Genomic DNA, 25,205 nt, shown 5'->3' on the forward strand with positions numbered 1-25,205 from the left:
ATTGTGGAGGCCAGGTCCTCTGATGCAGCACTCCATCACTCTCCTTGGTGAAATACCCCTTACACAGCCTGGAGGTGTGTTGGGTCATTGTCGTGTTGAAAACAAATGATAGTCCCACTACGCACAAACCAGATGGGATGGCGTATCGCTGCAGAATGCTGTGGTAGCCATGCTGATTAAGTGTGCCTTAAATTCTACATAAATCACAGACAGTGTCACCAGCAAAGCACCATCACACCTCCATGCTTCACGGTGGGAACCACACATAAGGAGATAATCCGTTCACCTACTCTCCATTCACTTACACGGCGGTTGGAACTATCGTTTGGCCCTGTCCGGGGGTGTCGTTGGACGGGGCCACAGTGTCTCCCGACCCCTCCTGTCTCAGCCTCCAGTATTTATGCTGCAGTAGTTTATGTGTCGGGGGGCTAGGGTCAGTCTGTTATATCTGGAGTGTTTCTCCTGTCTTATCTGGTTTCCTGTGTGAATTTAAGTATGCCCTCTCTAATTCTCTTTCTCTCTTTCTTTCTTTCTCTCTCTCGGAGGACCTGAGCTCTAGGACCATGGCTCAGGACTACCTGTCCTGATGAATCCTTGCTGTCCCCAGTCCACCTGGCCGTGCTGCTAATCCAGTTTCAACTGTTCTACCTGCAGCTATGGAACCCTGACCTGTTCACAGGACATGCCACCTGTCCCAGACCTGCTGTTTTCAACTCTCTAGAGACAGCAGGAGCGTTAGAGATACTCTGAATGATCTGCTATGAAAAGCCAACTGACATTTACTCCTGAGGTGCTAACCTGTTGCACCCTCGACATCCACTGTCATTATTATTATTTGACCCTGCAGGTCATCTTGGCCATGTTCTGTTATAATCTCCACCCGGCACAGCCAGAAGAGGACTGGCCACCCCGCATAGCCTGGTTCCTCTCTAGGTTTCTTCCTAGGTTCTGGCCTTTTTATGGAGTTTTTCCTAGCCACTGAGCTTCTACACCTGCATTGCTTGCTGTTTGGGGTTTTAGGCTGGCTTTCTGTACAGCACTTTGAGATATCAGCTGATGTAAGAAGGGCTAAATAAATTTGATTTGATTTAAGAAACTTTCAAAGTACTGAGTAAAGGGTCTGAGTACTTATGTAAATGTAATATTTCTTTTTTTTCTATTATATCAATTTGCTAAAATTTCAACAAAACTGTTTGTCATTATGGGGTATTGTGTGTAGCTTGATGAATTCACTATGTGTGTGTGTGTGTGTATGTGTGTGCAAAAGTATGTGGGATTTTCTCATTGAACATTTATTCCAAAATCATGGGCATTAATATGGAGTTGGTCCTAAACACAACGTGTAATGTCCCATGTTTTATAAGCTCAAATAAAAGTATCCTGAAATTTTCCTTATACACAAAAAGCGTATTTCTCTCAAATTTTGTGCACAAATTGGTTTATATCCTTGTTAGTGAGAATTTCTCCTTTGCCACAATAATCCTTCCACCTGACTGATGTGACATATCAAGAAGCTAATTAAACAGCATGATCATTACACAGGTGGACCTTGTACCGGGGACAATAAAAGGCCACTTTAAAATGTGCAGTTTTGTCACAAAACACAATGCCATAGATGTCTCAAGTTTTGAGGGAGTGTGCAATTGGCATGCTGACTGCAGGAATGTCCACCAGAGCTGTTGCCAGAGAAGTTAATGTTAATTTCTCTACCATAAGCCGCCTCCAACATAATTTTACCAGTACGTCCAACCAGACTCAACCGCAGACCACGTGAATGGCGTCATGTGGGCGAGCAGTTTGCTGATGTCAACGTTGTGAAAAGAGTACCCCATGGTGGTGGTTGGGTTATGGTATGGGCAGGAAAAAGACAACGAACACAATTGCATTTTATCAATGGCAATTTAAATGCACAGAAATACCGTGACAAAATCCTCAGGCCCATTTCTTTTAAGGCTTCTGTCACCAACAGATGCATATATGTATTCCCAGTCATGTGAAATCCATAGATTAGTGCCTAAACAATGGTCAATTGACTGATTTCCTTATATGAACTGTAACTCAGTAAAATCTTTTAAGTTGTTGCATGTTGCATTTATATTATTGTTCAGTATACATTTTACTAAAACAAATATGATTCTTCAATGTTCTGAATCATTCAGTGGGCTCTTTCTCTAACATGTTATTAACATTATATCCCCAAAAAATGTATTTCATAATCCTATGCACATCCCATAATAAGCAGGAAGCTCTGTTGACAGAGCGGTGCTGCTTTCTCGCAGCGACTTTTGAGGATTTTATATGTTGTTGTGGTCGTCTACAAAGGTGTTTCCACTGGTCGCAAAAAAACAAATTAAAATGACACAAGCTGAATGAAATGTAAAAGGACATTGAAAATAAAAGGCTTGTGGTATGCTCAGTGCTCCGTTGATATTTCACAGATACACTTGTTTTTGTGAGAAATCTTTGAACAACAGGAATTTTGCATTAATATGAAAAGTGTATACTAAAATATTAAAATACTACATGTCATGTCTCAAAATCGATACCTATCATACCTCTATATCGTTTTATGTCCATTGGATTTGAGAAGAAAGATGAATTCACCAGAGTTCACCGGACATGCTTACCTGTCCCAGGCCTGCTGTTTTCAATTCTCTAGAGACAGCAGGAGTGGTAGAGATACTCTTAATGATCGGCTATGAAAAGCCAACTGACATTTACTCCTGAGGTGCTGACTTGCTGCACCCTCGACAACTACTGTGATTATTATTTATGAACATTTGAACATCTTGGCCATGTTCTGTTATAATCTCCACCCGGCCCAGCCAGAAGAGGATTGGCCACCCCTCATAGCCTGGTTCCTCTCTAGGTTTCTTCCTAGGTCTTGGCCTTTCTAGGGAGTTTTTCCTAGCCACTGTGCTTCTACACCTGCATTGCTTGCTGTTTGGGCTTTTAGGCTGGGTTTCTGTACAGCACTTTGAGATATCAGCTGATGTACAAAGGGCTATATAAATAAATTTGATTTGAATTCAACAGTGAGCCTGTCACTTAATTCTCGCAGAGCATCCAGCCATGATCCAATGCCCTTTTCCTGATTTTTGACAAAAAAAATTCTCCGGCCTCTGTTGCTTTAGTCATCCTAATTTTGGCCATCCTACAAGGATACATTTTAGTAAACACTCTTATCCAGAGCAACTTACATTTGCAGTTAGGGTTAAGACATGGACAATATTTTGTTCACCTTTTGGATTCTAGGGTACCTGCTAACAATTATTTATGATTCCCCCCACCTCCACCTGTTCTCTATCCCTGTGGGGAACTCCAATCCCTTTTGAATGGATTATGATAGAGACATGAGGTTTGGACCGTTTGTTTTCTTAGAGGAGTATATATTCTACACAATTAAGATATTTGTTTACTCATTGGTCAAAATATGCGTTTTTGATTGGACACCCTAATATACTGTATATAAGTTGTAGTTATTAGCTATGAGTATTATTTTTTATGATTATTGGTATTTTTATGATGATTATTATACAGTATAATTCTGACATTTAGTGCCTAAAGAATAATTGTAATAGCGGAACTCTATCGCCGTGACAATAGGGAAAGTCGGGATGTAAACAGTGTAACACCAACGTGAACATGGCTTCAGTAAAATGCTGTTGATGACAGAGGACTTCAGACCAACGATTTACATATACACATGATTGCTTCAGACACGTGAAAGAAACTAATATTTCGGCTTCATCAGAATATGAGGCTTCATCAGATACTCCGCAATGCAGCAAACTTCAGGACGGTCTTTGACTTCGGCGACAGAGAGGTTGCCCACTGGTTCCCCAGACATATGGCAAAAGGTTGGTGAGCACTCTTAGCTAACGTTACGCGCGTGAGCGTTCTGGTCAACGTGTTAGCTAGCGAGGCATCTTTATGTCAGTTGTTGGCTATATCTAGCTAAACGCTTGTAATTAACTTACTATGTGACATGACTTATTAGAGGTCACAAAATGAATACAGAATCCAAGAAAGCAAAAAGTAAACTAACTAACATAGTTAGCTAGCCCAGGTTTCTAACATAAACCTAGTAGCCTGGGCAGCCCCCCCACCCCCCTTCGCGTGAACGCGCACGCACTCGATTCTTGCTTGCTAGTTGAGATTTCTGCTCTTCACTCCGATGACAATTTAGCCTACGTTTCACTGATCGTAGTAGCAGAAAGCTTGTGTCCTTTGATCGCGGGGGAGGCACCAGTAATGTCTGCAGTTTTCGGTTTGGCTATTTGTTTCAAGTGTATTAGTCTAAATAAATCCCTTTGCCAAAATTCGTCATCTCTCCCATTTCTTATTCGATTAGAAGTTGTTCTGAAATTCTTATCGCTTGCCTACATTTTTACTCCCTCCTCTGTTTAATATAACACATACATTAATAGTTAATTTCGGTTTTCGGTTACGAGAAGTTTGTTCTATAGAAAGTATTTGACTCTGATGCGTGCCACAGAAAGTATTTGACTCTAGTGCCAAAATTAAGGAAATTAGAAGGGGAGGTGATTTCAGCAAGGCCATTTTCTTTTCTCCCCGCCCTTCTATCTTGGGACTGCAAGGCCTGGCACACTTCAGAATCATTTTGGTAGCTCATGTTGACCAGTAGTGTGTGCCACATAAAGTATTTGACTCTAGCCACAAAATGAAGGAAATTAGAAGGGGGGGAGTATTTCGGCAGGCAAGAAAATGGCCTTGCTGACCCCCCTTCTAATTTCCTTAATGGGAGGGCTTTTCCATTACGACAACCAGACCATGCCGTGGACTTTTCTAATGGATGCAGAGTCCTTGGGGCTAGAGCACTATCCAGAGATGGATGACATGGTGGTTGCCTTGAATACTTCCATGTTCCTGTTCATCGAGATCACTAGAAGTACCACTGGTTTGCCTTTGAAGGAGTGGCTTACGAAAGTCCTCCCATTCTGCCTCTCATTGGTGCCGCATACATTCACAAAGTGAATGGACGCAGAACTAGTTCCTATCATGTTCCAGGGCATTCTAGTGCTGAACTACCTGGATGACTGGCTGGTGTGTGCTCGATCAAGAGAGCAAGCTACAGCAGACAAGGATAATCTTGAAGCATATTCAAGACCTGGACCTCAACATAAACAGGGAGAAGAGAAACCGGACTCCCTCACAGACGGTGGTCTTCCTGGGGATGTTGATAGACTCAATTCTTATGACAACACGTCTCCCTCAGGTGAGATTGGAGAAGATAACAGGCCTACCTAGACTGTTTCTGGCTTAGACGAGCCATGTCCATATTAAAGTGCCTGGAAGTTACTCGGCCTACTCACGTCAGCTTCTCTGATTCCGCTGGGCCTTCACCTCAAGGCCACTCCAGGCGGCTTCTCTCACCATCTACACAAGAGACGACGCAGACATCATCAGCTATTGGTGACAAATGCATGTGTGTGGAATATGTTGAAATGGCACTCTCACTCCTTCCTGTTGGAGTGATACAGAACAGTCCACCGCAGGGAGCTAGTGTGCATCGATGCCTCGCTCGTGGGTTGGGGGGGTGGAATGTATCTTGCTGAGCGAAAGGATACCATATTGTAGTGCTCACATAACCGTGGTTACTCACGTAACCTTCGTTAACCTTGATACCTGTGTAACTCTCTTTTCATAGTAAGTGAAGGTTACAGTAACTCATCCTCCTCTCCTCTGGTCTCTCTTCAGGTCTGAAACAGATGAAGGCCAGTGTGAAGAATGTTGACTGCATCCTAGAAATCCACGATGCCAGAATATCCTTTAAAGGGCGATTGCTCTTCCTGATTTGGTGTTTTTCATCAATGCTCATTAAGAAATGCTAGCGGCCTTGACTGAAGGCAAAAGAGTTTTGAGTGTGGGGTTTGATGTGGGTGTGTCTTTGCCATTCAATCACAACAAACAAGGCCAGTAGTGAGTACAGTGAGATAAGCTAAGCTAGCTTTGCTATGAAGAGAACAAAGTTTTGAAGTAGAGGACTTCTCCCTTCTCATAATGGTCAGCAAATTCAGAAACGTGTAGGCTAAAGTCTGAGCTGACCTTGTCTTTAGCCAAGCTGAAAGCAGCTTGTGGGGTATTCAATGTGAACATCCCACACATCTTCCTCTGAAATGCTACATCACATAACACGTTAGCTTGATGTATTTAGCTAGCTACAGAATCATTCCCCTTTCATCTGTGGAATCATAGATAGCCTGGCTCGCTAGCATTATAAAATTAGGTTGTATAACCAAAAGTAGCTACTAGCTAGCTAGTACTAGCTATCTACTTACATTTACATTTACATTTAAGTCATTTAGCAGACGCTCTTATCCAGAGCGACTTACAAATTGGTGCGTTCACCTTAAGACATCCAGTGGAACAGCCACTTTACAATAGTGCATCTAAATCTTTTAAGGGGGTGAGAAGGATTACTTTATCCTATCCTAGGTATTCCTGAAAGAGGTGGGGTTTCAGGTGTCTCCGGAAGGTGGTGATTGACTCCGCTGTCCTGGCGTCGTGAGGGAGTTTGTTCCACCATTGGGGGGCCAGAGCAGCGAACAGTTTTGACTGGGCTGCGCGGGAACTGTACTTCCTCAGTGGTAGGGAGGCGAGCAGGCCAGAGGTGGATGAACGCAGTGCCCTTGTTTGTTTCTTTTGTTTTACTTAGATAACATACTCACCAACACCAGTAGTTTGACGGTTGACAGGCAGCAGAAGTGACCATGTCGGTTGTAATCCATTCTTGTCCATCTGGCAACATTGTTGAAATGCATTGGAAGTTTGAACTAAATTTATGTAAACCCATTTTCACTCCTATTTGCCGAGCTAAATGCTTGTGCTTTCCACCCATATGCAGACTTGACAACACATGTCCATGTGGCAGCTGGGGACAGACCTTAACGTGTTGTCTCTGGGCAATTGGACATCATTGGCAAAAGTGGCCATGTAAGTAATCCATACCCATCCTCCCAGTAAGACATGAAGAATTCACCTAAGGCTGACTTTATGACCAAATGATCCTATTTACACTTTGTAGTCAATTTTGACACTATAACAAATGTTTATGGCTCATATTGATGCCACATAAGCAGTTTAAAACCAGAGAAGTTTGTTCTAAGGGGCAGTTGTGGCATACTTCACTTTCCCTACCTTGCCCAATACCCTCTGATGGACATCACCAACCACGGTTGCAGGATGAGTCGCCTTGTCTTGAGACCTGAAGAATTGCATTAGCTCCCAAACGAATGACAAACAAGTTTCTTTAACAGTAGAACATCCCGTTCTCGGGTAGAAACCCTCTTTTCCAGGATAGTCTGGACGTCAGACCTCATCTCCTGGTGCTGAACAAGATGGACCTGGCTGACCTGTCTGCCAAGCATGTAGGCTACTGTAGCAGATCATTGTTTTGTTTCTGTAACCTGGAAGCTTGTCTGTTTCTGTTGATGCATGACAATGTCTGACATCCAGACAGGTTGTTTTGTGTTTTCATCCAGACAAACCTGTGTGAGTGTACAGTGGGGCAAAAAAGTATTTAGTCAGCCATCAATTGTGCAAGTTATCCCACTTAAAAAGATGAGAGAGGCCTGTAATTTTCATCATAGGTACACTTCAACTATGACAGACAAAATGTGGGGGGAAAATCTAGAAAATCACATTGTAGGATTTTTAATGAATTTATTTGCAAATTATGGTGGGAAATAAGTATTTGGTCACCTACAAACAAGCAAGATTTCTGGCTCTCACAGACCTTCTTTAAGAGGCTCCTCTGTCCTCCACTCGTTACCTGTATTAATGGCACCTGTTTGAACTTGTTATCAGTATAAAAGACACCTGTCCACAACCTCAAACAGTCACACTCCAAACTCCACTATGGCCAAGACCAAAGAGCTGTCAAAGGACACCAGAAACAAAATTGTAGACCTGCACCAGGCTGGGAAGACTGAATCTGCAATAGGTAAGCAGCTTGGTTTGAAGAAATCAACTGTGGGAGCAATTATTAGGAAATGGAAGACATACAGGACCACTGATAATCTCCCTCGATCTGGGGCTCCACGCAAGATCTCACCCCGTGGGGTCAAAATGACCACAAGAACGGTGAGCAAAAATCCCAGAACCACACGGGGAGACCTAGTGAATGACCTGTAGAGAGCTGGGACCAAAGTAACAAAGCCTACCATCAGTAACACACTACGCCGCCAGGGACTCAAATCCTGCAGTGCCAGACGTGTACCCCTGCTTAAGCCAGTACATGTCCAGGCCCGTCTAAAGTTTGCTAGAGAGCATTTGGATGATCCAGAAGAAGATTGGGCGAATGTCATATGGTCAGATGAAGCCAAAATATAACTTTTTGGTCAAAACTCAACTTGTCGTGTTTGGAGGACAAAGAATGCTGAGTTGCATCCAAAGAACACCATACCTACTGTAAAGCATGGGGGTGGAAACATCATGCTTTGGGGCTGTTTTTCTGCAAAGGGACCAGGACGACTGATCCGTGTAAAGGAAAGAATGAATGGGGCCATGTATCGTGAGATTTTGAGTGAAAACCTCCTTCCATCAGCAAGGGCATTGAAGATGAAACGTGGCTGGGTCATTCAGCATGACAATGATCCCAAACACACCGCCTGGGCAACGAAGGAGTGGCTTCGTAAGAAGCATTTCAAGGTCCTGGAGTGGCCTAGCCAGTCTCCAGATCTCAACCCCATAGAAAATCTTTGGAGGGAGTTGAAAGTCTGTGTTGCCCAGCAACAGCCCCAAAACATCACTGCTCTAGAGGTGATCTGCATGGAGGAATGGGCCAAAATACCAGCAACAGTGTGCGAAAACCTTGTGAAGACTTACAGAAAACGTTTGACCTCTGTCATTACCAAACAAGGGTATATAACAAAGTATTGAGATAAACTTTTGTTATTGACCAAATACTTATTTTCCACCATAATTTGCAAATAAATTCATTAAAAATCCTACAATGTGATTTTCTGGATTTTTTTTCTTCTCATTTTGTCTATCATAGTTGAAGTGTACCTATGATGAAAATCACAGGCCTCTCTCATCTTTTTAAGTGGGAGAACTTGCACAATTGGTGGCTGACTAAATACTTTTTTGCCCCACTGTATATGGCCAGTCGTGCAGTAGATGAATTGGAATGGCCTCTGTATAATGAATTGAGACCGAGCGTCCAGTGCAGCGCTGTATGTAGTCCTGATGCAGACTTGTGTGTCCTGATCTGAATGTTTTGCTCTCCAGATGATTTTGAAACAGCTTGAAAGACATGGAGTGAAGAAGGTCCTGTTCACAGACTGCCTCAGACAGAGAGATGACAACGTCAAAAAGGTAAGAGAGATGGAGAACAACATCAACAAAGGAGAGGGAGAGCCTGTGAGATCCTTAAAGGAAATATCCACCCAAAACCAAAAATTCTTATAAATATAAATGGTGGTAAATATAACACTAATGTGTGAGAACAATATTTTTTGGTGAACAAATGTTTTATTTTGTTATATATAAGATTGGTAGCAACGTGAAAATTGTAGAAATCTTTTGCAGCTCAAGTCGACTACAAAACTCACAATTCCCTCTCTGGGCTGGCTGGCTAGCAGGGCAGCTAGCTAATTTAACTACACACATTTAATACCAAAGAATATCAGTGACTTAGTTTGTTTAGGCGATTTTACAGCTATCAATTTAGGAGTAATTTTCAGTTTGATGTGCCTCGCAGAGTGGAGTACGACATTCGCAACTGCCATGCAATGCACCCTGGACTGCGGAGGCCGACAAATAGAAGAAATGTGGTGGACCCTCTATCAAATTACAAATTTCTCTAGGTAGGAATATCGCAAAAATATGATCAAATAGCTCATAGCAGAGAAGACAAACTCTCGCGTTGTGACATCGGCCAGAATTGAAATCTGACGTGTATAATAGACATTTTTGCGATCTAAAAGTTGTATTCCTATTAACTTCCAGTGTAGTGAGAGCAGTTTTACCGCAATTTATTTCACCTTTATTTAACCAGGTAGGCTAGTTGAGAACAAGTTCTCATTTGCAACTGCGACCTGGCCAAGATAAAGCGTAGCAATTAGACACATACAACAACACAGAGTTACACATGGAATAAACAAAACATACAGTCAATAATACAGTAGAACAAAAGAAAACAAACAGTCTATATACAGTGAGTAAAAATGAGGTAAGTTAAGAAAATAAATAGGCCATGGTGGCGAAGTAATTACAATATAGCAATTAAACACTGGAATGGTAGATCGGCAGAAGATGAATGTGCAGGTAGAGATACTGGGGTACAAAGGAGCTAAATAAATAAATACCAGTATGAGGATGAGGTAGGTAGATGGGCTGTTTACAGATAGGCTAAGTACAGGTGCAGTGATCTGTAAACTGCTCTGACAGCTGGTGCTTAAAGCTAATGAGGGAGATGTGAGTCTCCAGCTTCAGAGATTTTTGCAATTCGTTCCAGTCATGGGCAGCAGAGAACTGGAAGGAAAGACGACCAAAGGAGGAATTGGCTTTGGGGGTGACCAGTGAGATATACCTGCTGGAGCGCGTGCTACGAGTGGGTTCTGCTACTTCCGGCGCCGACTGAGATGGCCGCCTCGCTTCGCGTTCCTAGGAAACTATGCAGTTTTTTTTTTTTTACGTGTTATTTCTTACATTAGTACCCCAGGTCATCTTAGGTTTCATTACATACAGTCGAGAAGAACTACTGAATATAAGATCAGCGCCAACTCACCATCAGTACGACCAAGAATATGTTTTCCGCGACGCGGATCCGGTGTTCTGCCTTACAAACAGGACAACGGAATGGATCGCATGCAGCGACCCAAGGAAACGACTCCGAAAAAGAGGGAAACGAGGCGGTGTTCTGGTCAGACTCCGAAAAAGGGCACATCGCGCACCACTCCCCAGCATTCTTCTTGCCAATGTCCAGTCTCTTGACAACAAGGTTGACGAAATCCGAGCAAGAGTAGCATTCCAGAGGGACATCAGAGACTGCAACGTTCTCTGCTTCACAGAAACATGGCTTACTGGGAAGACGCTATCCGACGCGGTGCAGCCAACGGGTTTCTCCACGCATCGCGCCCGACAGAAACAAACATCTTTCTGGTAAGAAGAGTGGCGGGGGCGTATGCCTCATGACTAACGAGACATGGTGTGATGAAGGAAACATACAGGAACTCAAATCCTTCTGTTCACCTGATTTAGAATTCCTCACAATCAAATGTAGACCGCATTATCTTCCAAGAGAATTCTCCTCGATTATAATCACAGCCGTATATACCCCCCCAAGCAGACACATCGATGGCTCTGAACGAACTTTATTTAACTCTTTGCAAACTGGAAACCATTTATCCGGAGGCTGCATTCATTGTAGCTGGGGATTTTAACAAAGCTAATCTGAAAACAAGACTCCTAAATTTTACCAGCATATCGATTGCGCAACCAGGGGTGGTAAAACCTTGGATCATTGTTACTCTAACTTCCGCGACGCATATAAGGCCCTGCCCCGCCCCCTTTCGGAAAAGCTGACCACGACTCCATTTTGCTGATCCCTGCCTACAGGCAGAAACTAAAACAAGAGGCTCCCACGCTGAGGTCTGTCCAACGCTGGTCAGACCAAGCTGACTCCACACTCCAAGACTGCTTCCATCACGTGGACTGGGACATGTTTCGTATTGCGTCAGATGGAAATATTGACGAATACGCTGATTCGGTGTGCGAGTTCATTAGAACGTGCGTCGAAGATGTCGTTCCCATAGCAACGATAAAAACATTCCCAAACCAGAAACCGTGGATTGATGGCAGCATTCGCGTGAAACTGAAAGCGCGAACCACTGCTTTTAATCAGGGCAAGGTGTCTGGTAATATGTCCGAATATAAACAATGCAGCTATTCCCTCCGCAAGGCTATTAAACAAGCTAAGCGTCAGTACAGAGACAAAGTGGAATCTCAATTCAATGGCTCAGACACAAGAGGCATGTGGCAGGGTCTACAGTCAATCACGGACTACAAGAAGAAACCCAGCCCAGTCACGGACCAGGATGTCTTGCTCCCAGGCAGACTAAATAACTTTTTGCCCGCTTTGAGGACAATACATTGCCACTGACACGGCCTGCAACGAAAACATGCGGTCTCTCCTTCACTGCAGCCGAGGTGAGTAAGACATTTAAACGTGTTAACCCTCGCAAGGCTGCAGGCCCAGACGGCATCCCCAGCCGCGCCCTCAGAGCATGCGCAGACCAGCTGGCCGGTGTGTTTACGGACATATTCAATCAATCCCTATACCAGTCTGCTGTTCCCACATGCTTCAAGAGGGCCACCATTGTTCCTGTTCCCAAGAAAGCTAAGGTAACTGAGCTAAACGACTACCGCCCGTAGCACTCACTTCCGTCATCATGAAGTGCTTTGAGAGACTAGTCAAGGACCATATCACCTCCACCCTACCTGACACCCTAGACCCACTCCAATTTGCTTACCGCCCAAATAGGTCCACAGACGATGCAATCTCAACCACACTGCACACTGCCCTAACCCACCTGGACAAGAGGAATACCTATGTGAGAATGCTGTTCATCGACTACAGCTCGGCATTCAACACCATAGTACCCTCCAAGCTCGTCATCAAGCTCGAGACCCTGGGTCTCGACCCCGCCCTGTGCAACTGGGTTCTGGACTTCCTGACGGGCCGCCCCCAGGTGGTGAGGGTAGGCAACAACATCTCCTCCCCGCTGATCCTCAACACGGGGCCCCACAAGGGTGCGTTCTGAGCCCTCTCCTGTACTCCCTGTTCACCCACGACTGCGTGGCCATGCACGCCTCCAACTCAATCATCAAGTTTGCGGACGACACAACAGTGGTAGGCTTGATTACCAACAACGACGAGACGGCCTACAGGGAGGAGGTGAGGGCCCTCGGAGTGTGGTGTCAGGAAAATAACCTCACACTCAACGTCAACAAAACTAAGGAGATGATTGTGGACTTCAGGAAACAGCAGAGGGAACACCCCCTATCCACATCGATGGATCAGTAGTGGAGAGGGTAGCAAGTTTTAAGTTCCTCGGCATACACATCACAGACAAACTGAATTGGTCCACTCACACTGACAGCGTCGTGAAGAAGGCGCAGCAGCGCCTCTTCAACCTCAGGAGGCTGAAGAAATTCGGCTTGTCACCAAAAGCACTCACAAACTTCTACAGATGCACAATCGAGAGCATCCTGGCGGGCTGTATCACCGCCTGGTACGGCAACTGCTCCGCCCTCAACCGTAAGGCTCTCCAGAGGGTAGTGAGGTCTGCACAACGCATCACCGGGGGCAAACTACCTGCCCTCCAGGACACCTACACCACCCGATGTTACAGGAAGGCCATAAAGATCATCAAGGACATCAACCACCGAACCACTGCCTGTTCACCCCGCTATCATCCAGAAGGCGAGGTCAGTACAGGTGCATCAAAGCTGGGACCGAGAGACTGAAAAACAGCTTCTATCTCAAGGCCATCAGACTGTTAAACAGCCACCACTAACATTGAGTGGCTGCTGCCAACACACTGTCATTGACCCAACTCCAGCCACTTTAATAATGGGAATTGATGGGAAATGATGTAAATATATCACTAGCCACTTTAAACAATGCTACCTTATATAATGTTACTTACCCTACATTATTCATCTCATATGCATATGTATATACTGTACTCTAGATCATCGACTGCATTCTTATGTCACTAGCCACTTTAACTATGCCACTTTGTTTACTTTGTCTACATACTCATCTCATATGTATATACTGTACTCGATACCATCTACTGTATGCTGCTCTGTACCATCACTCATTCATATATCCTTATGTACATATTCCTTATCCCCTTACACTGTGTATAAGACAGTAGTTTTGGAATTGTTAGTTAGATTACTTGTTGGTTATCACTGCATTGTCGGAACTAGAAGCACAAGCATTTCGCTACACTCGCATTAACATCTGCTAACCATGTGTATGTGACAAATAAAATTTGATTGATTTGATTTGATTTGGTGACCAGTGAGCTGAGATAAGGTGTGGCTTTACCTAGCAGAGACTTGTAGATAACCTGTATCCAGTGGGTTTGGCGAAGAGTATGAAGCGAGGGCCAACCAACGAGAGCGTACAGGTCGCAGTGGTGGGTAGTATATGGGGCTTTGGTGACAAAACGAATGGCACTGTGATAGACTGCATCCAGTTTGTTGAGTAGAGTGTTGGAGGCTATTTTATAGATGACATCACCAAAGTCGAGGATCGGTAGGATGGTCAGTTTTATGAGGGTATGTTTGGCAGCATGAGTGAAGGATGCTTTGTTGCGATATAGGAAGCCGATTCTAGATTTAATTTTGGATTGGAGATGCTTAATGTGAGTCTGGAAGGAGAGTTTACAGTCTAACCAGACACCCAGGTATTTGTAGTTGTCCACGTATTCTATGTCAGAGCCGTCCAGAGTAGTGATGCTGGACGGGCGAGCAGGTGCGGGCAGCGATCGATTGAAAAGCATGCATTTAGTTTTACTTGCGTTTAAGAGCAGTTGGAGGCCACGGAAGGAGATTTGTATGGCATTGAAGCTCGTCTGGAGGTTAGTTAACATAGTGTCCAAGGAGGGGCCAGAAGTATACAGAATGGTGTCGTCTGCGTAGAGGTGGATCAGAGAATCACCAGCAGGTAGAGCAACATTATTGATGTATACAGAAAAGAGAGTCGGCCCGAGAATTGAACCCTGTGGCACCCCCATAGAGACTGCCAGAGGTCCGGACAACAGGCCCTCCGATTTGGCACACTGAACTCTATCAGAGAAGTAGTTGGTAAACCAGGCGAGGCAATCATTTGAGAAACCAAGGCTGTCGAGTCTGCCAAAAAGAATGTGATGATTAACAGAGTCGAAAGCCTTGGCCATGTCGATGAATACGGCTGCACAGTAATGTCTCTTATCGATCGATGGTGGTTATGATGTCGTTTAGAACCTTGAGCGTGGCTGAGGTGCAATGCTACGTCATACCAGATGAGTTTCTGTCTGCTTTAACGGCAGTAGCTCAGATACACATGAAATGACCCCGGGAATCGATAGATCACTCAGAGATGCACAAAAACAATATAACATTCAAAATGGGTGAATCTTTCCTTTAAGAAAGGGTGACTTTGCAGTTTGGTTATAACAGTTCCACAGAAGACCGAGTTAGTAACATTGTGACAGCTCTCTCCTACTCTGTTAATCTTCCTTTCTGTTGTTGCAGCTGGTTCCCATGGTCACAGAATTAATCGAGAGCCAGCCACGCTTCCACCGAGAGGAGGTGAGGTCACAGCCTACAACTGATTGAGGAATGATTGATTGGCTGATTGGTTTAGATTTTGTGTTTAGAAAAAAAACAAATGTGTAGTATAGGGCTACGTTCAGTCTTAGACGATAACAAATGAGAGGTTTAACTACCCTAAATTCCAGTTCATTTGGTTGTCAATTTGAAGCTATGTTAGTGTGTCCAGTCTCCTTTCCATCCTCCTGGAATGCTTACGGGACCAGCCCTGAGCTCGTTTTTCAGTTGTGTTGTCCCACGAGGATCCGTTCTTGGGACACATCCTGTTCATTCTATTTACTTTCGGTCGTGTCATCAGCTGTAATTAAATCTCATTCCACTGCTATGCTGATGACACAGCTGTATCTGAAAATTTCACCAAGTCCCTCTGCTCATATTAACACCTGTCTTGAGGATATAAGGGCTTGGATGAAGCAAAACTTCCTTCAACAGCAGCAAAATCACTCACCGATAACCCACCTCACAGGCAAGAACATCCCCCTCTCATCCAATGTTTACAATCTGGGCATTAAGCTTGACTCCTCTCTAACCTTCGACAATCACATCAAGCATCACTCTTATCACCAAGAACATTGCCAAACTCTGTCCCACCCTGATGCAGAGAGGCTCTTCCATGCCTTTGTCACCTCAAGGCTGGACAACTGCAATGCACTCTGCACGGACACTGTGGTGAAGAAGGCACAACAGGGACTCTTTAACCTCAGGAGGTTGAAAAAGTGTGGCCTATCCCAAAGTGCCCTCAGTGTTCTAAAGGAGCACCATAGAGAGCATACGGTTGGGCTGCATCACAGCTTGGTACGGCAACTCCACTGTCACTGACCGCAAGGCACTACAGAGGGTCAGCTGAACGCACCATTGGGTGCATACTGCCTGCCGTCCAGGACACCTACAATACCACGGCCTGTTCTCCCAGCTTCCATCACTCAGACATGGGCAGTACAGGAGCGTTATGGCTAAAACGAAGACTGGCCAATAGCTTCTACCTCTAGACCGTCAGGCTGCTGAATAGCTACACTACCGGTCAAAAGTTTTAGACCACCTACTCATTCAAGGCCTTTTCTTTATTTTTACTATTTTCTACAATGTAGAATAATAGCGAAGACATCAAAACTATGCAATAACACATGGAATCATGTAAAGATTGCGCTGAAGAACATGGCTGACATTTTACATTCTCCCAACCAATTGTGCTATTTTGTCATTTTTTTTGTTTATTATTTTGTCGGATATCCTGCATTCACTGGACAGGCCCAGATCCACACCTTTTGTGTGAAGAAAAGATGCCGGAAAAGGGGACGCAGATCAGGATCCTTCTGAGAATCTGAAAGCGAGCGAGTAAACTCCCAATGCCTTACATTCTACTCGCTAACGTCAATCATTGGAAAATAAAATTGATGACCTACTATTAAGATTATCCTACCAACGGGACATTAAAAACTGTAACATCTTGTGTTTCACCAAAACGTGGCTGAACGAAGATACAGACAATATAGAGCTAGCGGGATTTTCCATGCACTGGCAGAACAGAGACGCTACCTCTGGTAAGATGATGGGTGGGGGTGTGTGTCTTTGTCAATAACAGCTGGTGCTCGATGTCTAATATTAAAGAAGTCTCGAGGTATTTCTCACCTGAGGTAGAGCACCTTATGATAAGCTGCAGACCACACTATCTACCAAGAGAGTTGTCATCTGTATTATTCGTAGCCGTCTATTTACCACCACAAAACGAAGCTGGCACTAAGACCGCTCTCAACCAACTCTATAAGGCCATAAGCAAAGAAGAAAATGCTTTGCATCTGTGCTGGTAATTTTACTTGTCCTCATAACTGAAAAGCTTTCAATCTCTCCAACTCTTGTCCAGTCCACTTAGTTGTCAGAGTTTCGTCACATAGATAATTCAGTCTCGTTTTAGTGAAGTGAAATGGAAAACTATTTTTTGTTTAGTGTTAGTTTTCTCTGGGTCTATTTAGTCAGTTATAGTCTCGTCAATTTGCCACTGAAAAAATAGGTGTTTGACGAATATTTTTGTCACCCATGTTTCTTGACGAAATTAACACTGGCTCGACCGCCCTCCCGCCTCTGGAATGCACTCACAGCACTACAGACTCTGGGCTCCTTTAAAACTGGCCTAAAAACCACCCTCTTTAGAAAAGATCCTTGGTGTCTTTGTCCTTGTAGCGTCAGCTGTGTTCTTTGTCAGTTGCCCTGTCTAATTGTGTCCTTATATTGTCTGTCTTGTTTTTCTATCTTTTTCTGCATTTCCCTGTAGCACTTTGAGATTGTTTTTCAATGAAAAGGCGCATTAAATTCCATTTATTTCCATGATTTACAAATTCACTTCAATCAGTAATTGGAGGTTAGGCTGTTACAGCACCCTGTGTGTCATGGCTGAGGATGATATAATCATAATGTTACAGTTCTGACCTGCGTCTGACCAGGAAGTTTGTTGTGTTCCACATCATTTAGTTGTCCTTTTGATCTGGTTGTGATTAATTTTACTTTGGTGTTTTAGTTGCTGTCATGAGGATTGTATGGTGAATAGAGGGGGTAAACAACGGTCTTTTGTGTGGTCTGAATTAGAGGTCTGCCGATTATGATTTTTCAACACCGATACCGATTATTGGAGGACTAAAAAAGCCGATACCGATTAATCGGCCGATTTCATTTTATTTGTAATAATGACAATTAAAACAATCCTGAATGAACACTTATTTTAACCTAATATAATACATAAATAAAATCAATTTAGGCTCCAATAATTAATGAAATGTTCAATTTTGTTTAAATAATGCAAAAACAAAGTGTTGGAGAAGACAGTAAAAGTGCAATATTTGCCATGTAAGAAAGCTAACGTTTCAGTTCCTTGCTCAGAACATGAGAACATATGAAAGCTGGTGGTTCCTTTTAACATGAGTCTTCAATATTCCCAGGTAAGAAATTTGAGGTTGTAGTTATTATAGGAATTATAGGACTATTTATCTCTATACCATTTGTATTTCATTAACCTTTGACTATTGGATGTTCTTAAGGCACTTTAGTATTGCCAGTGTAACAGTATAGCTTCCGTCCCTCTCCTCGCTCCTCCCTGGGCTCGAACCAGGAACACAACGACAACAGCCACCCTCGAAGCAGCTTTACCCATGCAGAGCAAGGGAACAACTACTAGAAGACTCAGAGCGAGCGAGTGATGTTTGAAACGCTATTAGCGCGCGCTAACTAGCCAGCCATTTCACTTCGGTTACACCAGCCTCATCTCGGGAGTTGATATGCTTGAAGTCATAAACAGCGCAATGCTTGACACACAACGAAGAGCTGATGGCAAAACGCACGAAAGTGCTGTTTGAATGAATGTTTACGCGCCTGCTTCTGCCTACCACTGCTCAGTCAGATACTTGTATGCATGTATGCTCAGTCAGATTATACGCAACGCATATAGATAATATCTAGTAATATCATCAACCATGTGTAGTTGGCTAGTGATTATGATTGATTGTTTTAATGCTAGCTAGCAATTTACCTTGGCGTACTATTCGCGTAACAGGCAGAATCATTGTGGAGTGCAACAAGAGGCAGGTCTTTATTGCGTTGGACTAGTTAACTGTAAGGTTGTAAGGTTGCAAGATTGGATCCCCCGAGCTGACAAGGTGAAAATCTGTCGTTCTTCCCCTGGACGAGGCAGTTAACCCACCGTTCCTAGGCCGTCATTGAAAATAAGAATGTGTTCTTAACTGATTTGCCTAGTTAAATAAAGGTGTAAAAAAAAAGAAGCAAAATCGGTGTCCATAAATACCGATTTCCGATTGTTATGAAAACTTGAAATCGTCCCTAATTAATCGGGCATTCCGATTAATCGGTCGACCTCTAGTCTGAATGTGGTTACGGTCATATTATGTGGTCATGTTATGACGTGTGTTTATTCAATGTTCAGAACACCAACTTCTGTCTGATGGTGATTGGGGTGCCCAACGTTGGAAAGTCATCACTCATCAATGCTCTGAGGAGAACCAACCTCAAGAAAGGTACAACTTAACGTTACAATGAGATATAGGGATTAGGATAAATCCTTGCATAGTTTTGTCATGTGCATTTCATTGAACCCTTGTTGAAGTAATGATGATCCATCTTTTTCTACCTTTAGGTCGGGGGTCAAAAGTAGGAGGGGAACCAGGCATTACCAAAGCAGTGTTGACTAGAATACAGGTGAGTGATGGTTTCACCTGTCTGCGCTCCTGTCACTTGTCTGTTTTTGTGTATATTCAGTACTTACTCAATGTTTGTGTGTTCCTCTTGTGAGGTGTGTGAGAGACCCATCATCCATCTTCTAGATACGCCTGGTGTCCTTCCTCCGAAGATACAGAGTCTGGAGACAGGCATGAAGCTAGCCCTATGTGGTGAGTACAGACTAGGTCTGGCAAATGATGTGTAGCCTCTTTCCATGACATAGACTGACCGGGTGAATCCAGGTGAAAGCATGATCCCTTATTGAGGTCAGTTGTTAAATACACTTCAATCACTGTAGATAAAAGGGAAGAGGCGGGTAAAATAATTACTTTTAATGCTTGAGATATTTGAGACATTGTGTATGTGTGACATTCAGAAGGTGAATGGGCAAGACAAAAGATTTAAGTGCCTTTGAACGGAGTATGGTAGTAGTTGCCAGGCGCACCAATATTTGAGTGTGTCAAGAACTGCAATGCTGCTGGGTTTTCATGCCCAACATTTTCCTGTGTGTATCAAGAATGCTGCTGGTCCACCACCCAAAGGACATCTAGCCAACTTGACACAACTGTGGGAGGCAATGGAGTCAACTTGGGCCAGCATCCCTGTGGAACACTTTTGACACCTTGTAGAGTCCATGTCCTGACAAATTGAGGCTGTTCTGAGGGCAAAAGGGGGTGCAACTCAATATTAGGAAGGTGTTCTATTACATATATGGTTCTGGACCCACCTGGTCTCTGTATTCCATAGTGCTACAGTGCCACCTAGTGGAAGCTAATATATTGTTTATTTATTTATTTTCTCCCCAATTTCGTGGTATCCAATTGTCTCATCGCTGCAACTCCTGTACGGACTCAGGAGAGGCGAAGGTTGAGAGCCATGCGTCCTCCGAAACACAACCCAACCAAGCCGCACAGCTTCTTGACACAATGCCCACTTAACCAGGAAGCCAGCCGCACCAATGTGTTGGAGGAAACACCTGGCGATTGTGTCAGTGTGCAATGCGCCCGGCCCGCCACAGGAGTCGCTAGTGCGCGATGGGACAAGGACATCCCTGTCGGCTAAACCCTCCCCTAACCCGGACGATGCTGGGCCAATTGTGCGCCGCCCCGTGGGTCTCCGGGTCGCGGCCAGGTGCGACAGAGCCTGGACTCAAACCCAGAATCTCTAGCTGGCATAGCTAGCACTGCGATGCAGTGCCCTAGACCACTGCGCCACTCGGGACGCCAGTGGAATCTAATATAACAACAGCCAAGCTCTGATGGGCCTCTCACACTGTATGGATAAATATGAATTTTCCAATGTTCTCAATCATATAACAATCGAAGCATGTGTGAATTATATGGCAGCCCTTTGACACAGTGACTCCACATCAAGCCATGTGATTATCAGCAGGACATGCAGTAAGGCCGTTGTAATGATGACTCCCTCCTCTGCTGTTACTGTCAGGAACCATCCTGGACCATCTAGTAGGAGAAGACATCATGGCAGACTACCTACTGTTCTCTCTCAATAGACTGGAGAAGTACAGGTACAGGCAAAGCATTGATTTCAATATTGTATATTGCAGCGACATTGAATCCATTGAGATACTCAAAAGTGACTGTCGCTGTGTTTAGTAACCTGGGAGTTGAGTGTTTCTCTGTGTCTAGTTACATGAAGTGTGTGTGTGGTGTGTCTGTGTGTGTGTGTGTAGTTACGTGGAGAGGTATGATCTCAGTGAGCCTAGTGATGACATCCAGCAGGTGTTGAAACGTATCGCTGTCAAACTGGGAAAGACTCAACGGGTTAAAGCCATCACTGGAGTGGGTAAGAGTAAAACATATCATACTAAATATATAGTAAAACTGTGTATTTACATAGTAAATTGTATTTACATATAACAATTTACATAGTAATTGCAGAGTAATAGTACAGTTCTTACAACTATTACAGGGTCAAGTTTTGGCATCGAGACAAATCTTTATACTTGCCTTATTAAAGGCTTTTGTAAGCTAATGGTGTATGTACCTAATCTCTGTGTTCCCTAGGTAACATCACCCTCACAGTGCCTAACTACACCGCAGCAGCCTATGATTTCATCAGAGCGTTCAGGAAGGGAGAGCTGGGACGGGTCATGCTGGACTGACCACTACCACACCACAGACTGACTACAACACAGACTGATCACTCTCTCACCAGAGACCTTGTAGGAAACTCAAGAGTGCAGGTATCCTCTCTACAGTAGACTGGTTTATCATCTCTGCTCTCTAGTCTCACCCAACACAGAGCAGCTGATCAGTAAGAATGCCGACACTGTTGTTTGTACATAATGTACCTGTTAGTGTAAATGCACACAATCATAATAAAATGTATTTTATGTACAGTGTCTTGATTGCACAACAGTTTTAAATGGAATTGTACAGTAACCGGCGAGGGGAAAGTGCTTTGGGAAGGGAGTAGTGGGTTAGGGATAGGGGGTTGATTTGGGATTGGGTGTGGCATTCGATTCATGGATGGGGTCGATTACATTTCAATTCTGTTTACTCATTGCTTTTGTCATGAACGTTTTAGAAATAATTATGTAGCTGGCAGTCGTCACTCATTCATAGGAACAATACAACTATTGCTGACACAGTCATGGAAAGTCAGTGTCTAAGAACTTAGTTGTGTTAATTAGCCTGCAGGGGCATAAATGTTTACCTATAAAAACCACATATTTAAGTGTATACAGTTCACAATGTATGCTAGCGATCCATTTGATATATAAATATAGCTTCTTAGGTGTATGAGAGAGATTTGTTGTTAGTGAAAGTAACTTCAATGAAGATCCCATTTTTAACAGCTCATTCTGTACACTAAATAATGATGTTGACTCACCAAAAACCCCACTTCAAACTTGTATCTGAAACAGACGGTTTCAAAAATGCTTGCTATTTCCTGATATTATGTGACCTCACATACTTTGGCAAGATGTTGGCTCATTGGCTGAGCTGGAAACTCAGATGTTTACTTGTAATTCATATTTATAATAACCAGTATACGCCCGCACCATTCTGTTGTTTGTGAATAGGACAAGCAGGGGGACACAGAAAAGCTGCTTTTTAACATACTTTAATACCTCTTTCACTCGTATTGTAATTCATTATTAGGTCAAATTTCATTCAAATCTGGAACACTGGACAGCTACTGAGACTAAGTGAGAGATTTGTCTCACAAATCATGTGATGCTGACTTGTCAATGCTCCTTTTTAACAATACCTTTTAGTTCCCACCAATGTCTGGCCATCCTGACTTCTGTCCCCGACTCTAAAATAGCTTTGCCTCACCAGGGCAGGATAGCAGACCTGTAGAACGAGCCACAAGGCCCCTCTTGTCACATCGACTCCAGCTCCTCCCCTTTGGCGTTCCACGTTGCCGGTATACTAACCACCGGTCCTGGGGTCTATCAGTACACACACCTGGCATCAATCATCCCGCGCACCTGCACGTCATCATGAGGCACACCTGGACTCCATTACCTCACTTATTACCTCCCCTTTATCTGGAATGGGCCACGGCCATCTGGAAGAGAGGAGGAGGAGCTAGATTCATATGAAGGGTTCATGGCTCTGTTTAAATGTATATTCGATCATCCACCAGATGGCAGAGAGGTTGGTGAGCGTTTACTCCAATTACGGCAGGGGGTCCAGACTGCTGCAGGGTACACGCTCACCTTCCAGACAGTAGCAGCATCCAGCGGCTGGAACGAGCCGGCGCTTCGTACACTATTCAGAAGAGGACTGTGCGAGGAGGTCCAGATGGAACTGGCCTGTCGAGACGACAACCTCTCCTTGCACGCACTCATTGCAATGGCCATCTGTCAGGATAACCTACTTCGGGAGCGTTGGTACTCTCATCTCTTTCATTAAGGGTGGTCCCCGTAGGTTGGTGTGGAGCCCAACAGGAACATCCCACTCTGCAAGAAACCAAGCCCCCGGTTTGTGAGGCCGTTCAAGGTCCTCTGGAGGGTCAACGAGGTGACGTATAGATTACAGCTTCCCAGTGACTACCATATCTCACCTTCTTTTCATGTCTCCCTTCTCAGGCCGGTGGTTCCTGATCCTCTAGCTGATGCTGTCCCCAACGACACCCCTCCACCCCCCCTGGACATCAACGGGAGTCCGGCCTATGCCATCAAATCCCGACTGGACTACTGACGTCGTGGGGGTCGGCTCCAGTACCTGGTGGACTGGGAGGTGTATTGCCCAGAGGAGCGGTGTTGGGTTCCGGTGGAGGACATTCTGGATCCCAACATCATCCGTGATTTCCACCTTCACAGCCTGGACCGACCCGCTCCTCGTCCTCGGGTCTTCCGTCTGGTTGGCGTCGTCCTGCGGCTGGAGCCGCTCATCAGAGGGGCAGTACTGTCATGTCTACTCCCGCTCCTCCCCTCCGGGCGTTCGATGTCGCCGGTATACTAACCGCTGGTCCTAGGATCCATCATTACGCAAACCTGCACATCATCATGAGGCACACCTGGACTCCATTACCTCCCCTATATCTGGTACTCCCTTAGGTTCCTTCCCCAGTCAGTATTTATCCTGTGTTTATGCATAGACCCTACTGTTATGTTGTCTCATTCCATGTTTGTTTTATTAAACGTTTCACCTGCACCTGCTTCTCGACACACAGCGTCTTCGTTACACCTCTACATGTATGCTGATTATTTAGCCTTATTAATCCATAAATAGTGTAAATAATTTACTCATCTACAATATATTGTCTAAGATGTAAACATATCTGAGGAATATCGTGTCGAAGATGATGACAGAGTAAATGTTGGTTCTGATTGGATCAAATCAAAGTTTATTTGTCACGTGCGCTGAATACAACAGGTGTAGACCTTACAGTGAAATGCTTACTTACAGGCTCTAATCAAAAGTGCAAAAAATGTATTAGGTGAACAATAGGTAGGTTAATAAAACAGTAAAAAGACAGGCTTAATACCGTAGCGAGGCTATAAAAGTAGCGAGGCTACATACAGATACCGGTTAGTCAGGCTGATTGAGGTAGTATGTACATGTAGATATGGTTAAAGTAACTATGCATATATGATGAACAGAGAGTAGCAGTAGCGTAAAAGAGGGGGTTGGCGGGTGGGACACAATGCAGATAGCCCGGTTAGCCAATGTGCTGGAGCACTGGTTGGTCGGCCCAATTGAGGTATGTACATGAATGTATCGTTCAAGTGACTATGCATATATGATAAACGGAGAATAGCAGCAGCGTAAAAAGAGGGGTGGGCACACAATGCAAATACCGTAGTCCAGGTAGCCATTTGATTACCTGTTCAGGAGTCATGGCTTGGGGGTGAAAACTGTTGAGAAGCCTTTTGTCTTAGACTTGGCACTCCGGTACCGCTTCCCATGCGGTAGTAGAGAGAACAGTCTATGACTGGGGTGGCTGGGGTCTTTGACAATTTTTAGGGCCTTCCTCTGACACCACCTGGTGTAGAGGTCCTGGATGGCAGGAAGCTTAGCCCCAGTGATGTACTGGGCTGTACGCACTACCCTCTGTAGTGCCTTGCGGTCAGAGGCTGAGCAATTGCCTTACCAGGCAGTGTTGCAACCAGTCAGGATGCTCTCGATGTTGCAGCTTTAGAACCCTTT

General features: G+C 44.3%; 1 protein-coding gene across 5 annotated transcripts; it reads left to right on the forward strand.

Annotated features, from left to right (window-relative positions):
- Positions 1-3,612: 3,612 nt before the first annotated feature.
- mtg1 (mitochondrial ribosome-associated GTPase 1) lies at positions 3,613-24,209 on the forward strand. 5 transcript variants are annotated; one of them, XR_010464869.1, is made up of 12 exons: positions 3,615-3,860; positions 5,722-5,786; positions 7,287-7,391; positions 9,256-9,342; positions 15,280-15,336; positions 19,286-19,376; positions 19,496-19,557; positions 19,652-19,748; positions 21,025-21,106; positions 21,272-21,384; positions 21,606-21,784; positions 23,197-24,209. XR_010464869.1 is itself a non-coding variant. In XM_029669974.2 (11 exons), exons 1-11 carry the CDS (start codon positions 3,758-3,760, stop codon positions 21,701-21,703), a joined length of 960 nt encoding a protein of 319 aa, XP_029525834.1. In that variant the 5' UTR covers positions 3,615-3,757; the 3' UTR covers positions 21,704-24,209. The 5 variants fall into 5 exon arrangements, 3 of the variants coding, with proteins under 3 accessions (XP_064879489.1, XP_029525835.1, XP_029525834.1); XR_003864492.2 differs by having other exon boundaries at positions 23,642-24,209; XM_029669974.2 differs by having other exon boundaries at positions 21,606-24,209.
- Positions 24,210-25,205: the final 996 nt, after the last annotated feature.

The sequence above is a fragment of the Oncorhynchus nerka genome, linkage group LG10 (genome assembly GCF_034236695.1).
Source record: "Oncorhynchus nerka isolate Pitt River linkage group LG10, Oner_Uvic_2.0, whole genome shotgun sequence".
NCBI classification, from domain to species: domain Eukaryota; kingdom Metazoa; phylum Chordata; class Actinopteri; order Salmoniformes; family Salmonidae; genus Oncorhynchus; species Oncorhynchus nerka.

Coding starts and splice junctions, on each gene's coding strand:
- mtg1 (XM_029669974.2), top strand. CDS start 3,758: ATGAGGCTTCATCAGATACTCCGCAATGCAGCAAACTTCAGGACGGTC. Junction 19,558..19,651: donor CAGTGTTGACTAGAATACAG/GTGAGTGATGGT, acceptor TCCTCTTGTGAG/GTGTGTGAGAGACCCATCAT. Junction 21,107..21,271: donor AATAGACTGGAGAAGTACAG/GTACAGGCAAAG, acceptor GTGTGTGTGTAG/TTACGTGGAGAGGTATGATC.